General features: G+C 34.2%; 1 protein-coding gene across 1 annotated transcript; it reads left to right on the top strand.

The window, feature by feature from the left end:
- Positions 1–3,322: 3,322 nt before the first annotated feature.
- Positions 3,323–6,103, top strand: LOC138122556 (kinesin-related protein 4-like). The gene has a single exon (XM_069036765.1). It carries the CDS (start codon positions 3,323–3,325, stop codon positions 6,101–6,103), a length of 2,781 nt encoding a protein of 926 aa, XP_068892866.1.
- The last annotated feature ends 1,454 nt before the right edge of the window (positions 6,104–7,557 follow it).

The following is a 7,557-nucleotide window of genomic DNA, read 5'->3' as shown; positions in this document are numbered from 1 at the left end:
GGTAGAATAGTGTAGATGAGTAATGAATATATTGGAACATAAAGGCTTAATTTCACAGGAGGGTTATTGTGTAATAAAGCATTGTTCTCTAGAGAAATGGATTACAATATTCCGACCTGTCTATGAACCCCGTTGCCTCTTTCTTACAGCCTTCCGGACCAGTTTAACTCGCCTGCTTTACACTATTATCTCTACGTCTAGGTTGATGGACACGGATGTCGATAACATTCCCTCTAGTTATATTGCCTAGCCGGTTTTTATCGCTCGCTTTCGAAGATGCTTTGCGTAATGTACAAAAAGAATGCCGAGATTAAAAACTATTGTGGTATTATTTATCGTATTGTTATGAAAGTGGGCACGGCATCGTGGCCGGATTTATTCATCATTACGGACATTTCTATCAAGTAATGATAATTCCTTTGATACGCCCATTTTTTACATGACACGATTTGAACTCAAGTAATGATTATATTATTTATTTATGTGTTTTTAATTTTGTTTTGTACTTGAAAATGGTAGAGGTCTTGGATTTTCTCATGGGCAATGGGTCATATCTGCGCAAACGACGGATATCGGTCTCATGTAGGCGCTACAAACCAACCGGAAAACATCGTCATTCGTTACGTTAGTGTCGTCTCTCTCTCGTCTATTTGCTTGTAAAGTAGTCGACGTTTTCAGTTTTCATTTACAGATTTTTACTTGTTTATCGCTCCGCCTTCTCGCAGATATTTCCAAGGTCACAGCCCATGAGAAAATCCAAGACCTCTACTGGATACCAGTGCCTTTACCTATACTATAGACATGATAATTATTTGATTGGATAACTATCATCAGAGAGGACAAAAGATGCACCAGATTAGTTAAGTTGCTCTTTTACCTATAGAATTTCGATTTTTTTTCAGTTTTCAAAGCGAATCTAAAGTCGGATATTTTTTTGATATACGAGGGTTGTTCAGCATTAATTGTGTACACAATGCTGAAGCAAAAGACTGCGCACAATTTTATCTCTAAACATAGTCGAAACATGAGTATCTGAGAGACGTATTTATCTTTTTCATCGCTAGTTTGTTGATCACTAGGTTTCTCATTTCATTTTGAGCAACAATCACTGGAAAAGGGGCGTTGTAAACGACCGAACGGGTAGTGACCTTGGAGCTGTCTCCATTTTCCCTTTTCCTCTATTCGTTCGGTCTGTGAACGAAATTTTCCATAACTCCATAATTTGCGTTTTGACCCTGCAGGCAAGTAATGAACCCATTTCATACAGCGTAACAAATTTTCAGAAAGTCCTGTCAAGTTCTGGTTAATTATGAAATTTGGTTCAGAAATATGTTGTCGAATGCGCTTTCTGATCTAGTGTTAACATTTTCAGTAGGTATCCATCGGGCAGCCGTCTTTATTAAATATCATACATTATGCACAAATTTCGACAGAAAAGTCACAGTATCAACGAGATACAGGGTGTATTAATAAGGGCGCATAATATTTATGTCACGTGAATCTACATATGTACGTTGAATAGCAAACAAAAAATTCTACTGTGAATGTGGTCTTAGACGAATAATTTTTAAATTATTATTATTATCAAAAATTAATGAAAATTCTTGTTCTTTTCTGACTTGATTTAAGTTCGAAAAATCACTCTAGCTTAGTTGTAATGGTGTAATAGCTTAAAGATTTATGAAAAGCATTTTAAAAATGAAATTACAAAAAATACCTAAACCAATAATCAAAATTGTAAAATTAGTGTTGGAATTACAATCGAGGCAAATTTCCAAGTTTGACTGTTAACAACTCTATGAGCAGAGGGTTAAGAGTAAATTGGTACTATAATCTGTTTCAAAATCAAAAATCCACCACCTGTTCAATTATGTTGACAGAAAAAAAGAAATCCCTAGAATAAGTTTCATTTTTTTGGGTTGGCCCAACCTTCCGCCAAAATTGCACCTTTAGTTTGTTACAAATATCAAATTATAAAAATGCCTCGAAAAACAAGGAATCTTTTAACCGCTAAATTAAAGCGAGCGCTCATTAAATGCTTCGAAGAATTTAAAAAACACGATGAACTACGACCAAAACGACTGTCAACAGTTTTATTTCATAACCCTACGTTTCTCTGACACTTCCAAACACACTAAAAACAAAAGTTGGCGACGTTGTCGGTTGTATTTTCTAGGTAGAATGCAGTGTTGGTGGATTTTTGATTTTGAAATAAATTATAGAGTTTTTTGCTTAGAATCATGTGATGCAAATATCATGGACCATTTAATACACCCTGTATATCATAAATTATTCGTGGACCTACATTTCAGCGTCTGTCAGTAAAAGCTTTCGTCAAGGACAATAAATGATGAACCACTTTGAACGATTAATATTAACGAATAAATTTTGATTTTTTGATAAATGTTGTTACAAATTTTCTTTTCTTTATATCATTTACATAACGACAACATTGATATCTGTTCACGGGGTTTTGAAATGGCCGCATGCGTCCTTTGTTACGTCTGGTACGTTTCAAACGAAAAATTATCTGAAAATGTTGTTTACATTGATGTAAAAACTTCCGAACGTATAATGTAATACGAACGAAAATGCATATTTATCAATGATGGGGATTCACCTCTTACTGTTTTTAAATACAGTTACAAAAACGAATGGTAATTGATCATGATGAATGAGCAAAGATCATATACAAAAAGGGATGTATAGTCCAATTTTTACCCTTTTGCGATGACGTCATTATCTAGTAACTTTACGTATGTTTGAGCTAGGATCAGAACAAATTTGAATTGATCATAAATAACTATAAATGTGTCAAATTTGTTGACAATTGCTTCGAAAGGTTATGTTTGTAATCAATGTAATACGTGAAAGAAATTAAAAATTGTCAAATTGACAGGAGCACAAAATAACCTCAAAGTGACCATCAGTAAATAAGCGTGCCTTTTTTTTTGTTTTTTTCTGTTTCTGTCGTTTCAATAAAGAGAAAGCGAGGAAGGAAATCGTGACGTCACTTCAAAAGGGTAAAAATTGGACTAGGTATAATAATAGTACATATACATGTAGGAAATGGATAGTGGGCGAGGAGAAGTTTATTATGTTTGACGTTGTATTTTCGAGAGACATTACAATTTATCATTAAAAGTTGTTACAAATCTTGTTTGCTTAAACTATATCCCACAAATTTTGGGGGCTCAACCGGGATAGAAACAAGATAAACAGAGAATTGTAGAAAGAAGAACGGTGATAAATTAGAGGAATTCTAATTATTTTACGGAAAAGTGAAAAACAAGTGACAGTTACGAGGAAATTAAAACAAAAAATGACATCATTGGGTGAAATTGCTTTTATCAGAGACAATATCAAAAATGCTCCTGTGAAGTCGATTAAAGCCCTTCATATGTTTATTTTCGAATCAGAAGGTGATCGAAAAAACAGATCAAGGCTGCGCGCATTCAAAGGATTTGATTTCGACGAAGATACTAAGGAATTTGAGACTAAACTTGAATACGTGGTTGAGACTTTGCAAGTAAGAGAGTTGATTTCTATTACTAATCTTCTCTGTCTCGACAATGATGGTGACGAAGACGAACTATCAAGAAAAATTTGCTGCCACTTAATGAACCTTAGCATGTTGGAGAAAAATGAAGTAAATGAAGACGACGAAGATGATAAAGATGACGAAGATGATAAAGACGATGAAGATGATAAAGATGATGATGAAGACGATAAAGACGATGCAGAGCAATACGACGTGGTAACAGCTTCAAAGAAGAAAAATAGTAACAAAGAAAGAAGAGTCACAACCTCTAAGAAAAAAGAAGATAATACCAAAGACGACCAAGATGAAGAGAGAAATCAAAGAAGATTAAGAAGGGTAAATAACCTCAAAAGCAGCAGACCCAACGACGAAGAAGAAGATGACGATTATGCAAAAGGCAATTCATGTTTTCCGTTAAGTTTTAGAGATGTGGAAGATTCAATTCGTCCTTTTAGTGGTAATGACGAGTATCCTGTCGAAAAATGGATTCAAGACTTTGAAGATACTTCCGTTTTGTTAAGATGGAGTCGATTACAGAAATTCATTTTCGCCAAGAAATCTTTGAAAGGTCTTGCTAAACTTTATATACAGAGTGAATGTGGTATCTCTACTTGGAGTCAACTGCGAGAAGCTTTGTTGTCTGAATTCTCAACTCAACTCAATAGCGCACATTTACATCAGATGTTATCGTCAAGAAAAATTCAGAAGAAAGAAACTGTTCAGGAATATTTTTTGATTATGAAAGAACTGGCCTCAAGAGGTAATGTAGAAGATAATGCACTTATCCAATATACTATTGATGGCATCACCGACGACACGAGTAACAAAATTATTCTCTACGGAGCTAATAACTTAAAAGAGTTTAAAAGAAAACTTCAAATTTTCGAATCGTTGAGAGAAAATTCAATGAAGATGTTTAAAACTAAGAAAGAACCGGAGATTAGAGAAGAAGTAATGAAGAAGCAAGATATGAAATATAAAAAAGAAGAAGGCAAGCAAATTCGTTGTTTCAATTGTGGTTTAAAAGGCCATAGATCAATAGATTGCAAGTTCAAAGAGAAGGGAACAAAGTGCTTTAAATGTAATAATTATGGACATCGTGCAAAAGAATGCAACGAAGATAATAAACAGAAGAAACAAAGCGAAATTGAAAAGAAATTATCCCCAACAGTGTATTTGTCAAATTCATTGCAAGACGAAGAACCACCTGAAAATCATGAAATCTGCAACAGAGAAGTAACAGATCGAGTAAATTCAAGAAATTTCAAAAATGTAAAACTTTGTGGTACAGATTTTGAAGCTCTAATCGATACTGGAAGTGACGTTAATTTAATTAAGGCAAGTGCTTTTTTGAAAATAGGTGCTCCACGCTTTGAAGAAACTCCACTTACACTCACTGGTTTAGGAAATGGAAAGGTAAAGACACTTGGAAAATTTTCGACAAAAATAAACATTGATAATTGCGAACTTGTGACCGAAATTCACATTGTATCGGATGAAGCAATCTCCATAAATGACATAAATCTCATAATTGGAAGACCAATCTTGAATAAAGTAACGTTAATCATGAATTCCGAAGGAGTGATGGTAACTGAAAATGTAACCGAAATGAAAGAAACAAACTTACTGAATGATGAAAAGAAAGTACAAAAGAGAATCGCAGCAGAAGATGAGAATACAACAGAGGAAAATAATGCATTACCAGAAGGTGAAGTTTCGAAGAAAATTTCAGATGAAGACAAAATTGAAGATACTGAAGAGAATCTAAATGATGCACTGAAAATTACAAGCTCTGAAGATGACGTTGGTGTGGAGAGCGAAGAAAATCAAAATTTGGACGAAACATTTGGGTCCGGTGAAGAAAAAAGAAACACGAATGAAGATATAGAAAGTTTAGGAAGAAAACTAGAAGCAGCTGTGGATAAAATAGCAAAAGAAATTAATTCCAATATACCTAAAAATGAAGATGATGTTAGTCAGGTCAACCTTGAAGATAAGGAAGTGGAGGAGGCTTGCGAAGAAGGAAGCACCGAAAAAGTTGAAGAAAATTTTGACAACTTGGGAAGAAGACTGGTTGAAGCTGTCGACAAAATGGCAAACGAGTTGAATTGCAAAAATGAAGAAAAAGATGTTTGTTCTGTTGATGTTTCTGAAGATAAGATTGAACATTCTGAAGGAGAAGTTGTTACTCTAATTGAAGAAAGATATGAACTGCGCAAAGAAGCGAAACAACAGATTAAGAAGATCCACGAGGAAAACATCAAGAATTACAATAGGAAACGTAAAATGGCAAGAGAATATAAACCTGGAGACCAAGTTGCCATCAAAAGAAAAAGAACCCAATTTAAGACTAATGCCAAAATACTGCCCAAATATTTAGGTCGGTATGAAGTAATCAAGAAAATTGGAAATGACCGCTATGATGTTAAGAAGATCGGCACACATGACGGTCCGAGAACAACCAAATCATGCGCTGAGATGATGAAGCCCTGGTGTCAAGAAGATCTTGACTCGTTCGAGGCGAACGAATTTCAGGATGGCCGAGTTGTAGGAAATGGATAGTGGGCGAGGAGAAGTTTATTATGTTTGACGTTGTATTTTCGAGAGACATTACAATTTATCATTAAAAGTTGTTACAAATCTTGTTTGCTTAAACTATATCCCACATACATATTTTATTATTAGGAGCAAAAATGAAGTTTTATGTGCTAAAGTCAAAGCCAAAGCACATAAAACCATTTTTGCTCCGAGTAACATAATATACAGGGTGTTTGTGAAATACGTGTGTTAATTTTAACCAGTGATAGAACTCGCCAATTTATGAAACTTTTCTCTATAACATTTTGTAAAATTCGTAAAAGTATTCCAAGATTTTTTGCCCCACAATTTTTACCAAACGAGTCGTTTTGTGTGATTAACTAGTTTCTATTTTTTGTAACCATGGGAATCTAAATTTTGATTATTTATTTTTTTCTGTAACAATGGAACTTTTTAACAAAGCTCTGTTTCTATCACAACAGAAAATTTTCGCCCTTACCCATAGACGGGTATACACTTTGATGGTTAATTTATTCCAAATTTTAAATCAATTTGTATTGCTTTTTCGTAAAAACGTTATAGAGAAAAGTCCCATGATTTGGCGCGTTCTTCCACTGGTTAAAATGAACACACGTATTTCAGAAACACCCTGTATGTACTATTTTTTCTTCAAACGTTCATAACAAATTATTTAAGAAATGTTAAGAAACCAGATAGAAGATTGACTAGACTAGACTGATAAATTAATATAGCTCGTTTTGGAAAGCGTTACTATGACCATGACTAGTATCTAGTATCTACACTGTGAACAAAATCCGAATTTGTTTTTAAATACATAATTGTTCGTCTGTTAAACATTTTTAATTTGGATAGATTTTGTAAGTATCAGAAACGAATTTGTTAAAATTTGAGTTAGGAACTTCAAATTATTTAGCTGGTCTACTTTCTTTATCTGCCGCTCGTCATCGGAGATAATAACTTTATCTGCCGCTCGTCAGCTTGTCAGATGCGATGACAATGAATCTAGCAGTCCGTGGACAGGTTAATTCCGCTTTGTTAATTTTCATAATTAAAACAGCTTTTGCTGGACTTCTCAGGATTCCCAAATAACTCACTTTATTGTACACGCATTTCGATATTTATTTTAATTAACCCAATAACTCTACCAAAGCTTTTAATTTTAGCTTCTCGATAAGCTAATTAACATTTTGAATTAAATTGTTATTCAAAGAGCGAACGAAATGCATTGTTTGGAATTTTTTTATGAGTAACATGAAAACAAAACTGTGTGATGTTAACAGACTTTTTTCGCATTTCACTGATTTTTCATTCAAACGTGCACCTTATTAATATGCACCCTTTCGTTTCGAAAGCTGAAACCATTGAAAGAAAAATGAAGATGCGACCAGCGGTGACCTCTCACCTGTGGCCTCGAGTCCGAGATGACTGGTCCAGTGGGAAAAAGCATCGAGATCCGT

The sequence above is a fragment of the Tenebrio molitor genome, chromosome 2, assembly GCF_963966145.1.
Source record: "Tenebrio molitor chromosome 2, icTenMoli1.1, whole genome shotgun sequence".
In the NCBI taxonomy this organism is placed as follows: Eukaryota; Metazoa; Arthropoda; class Insecta; order Coleoptera; family Tenebrionidae; genus Tenebrio; species Tenebrio molitor.
Note: the sequence above shows the minus strand (reverse complement) of the source record. Positions and strands in the feature narration are given on the sequence as shown.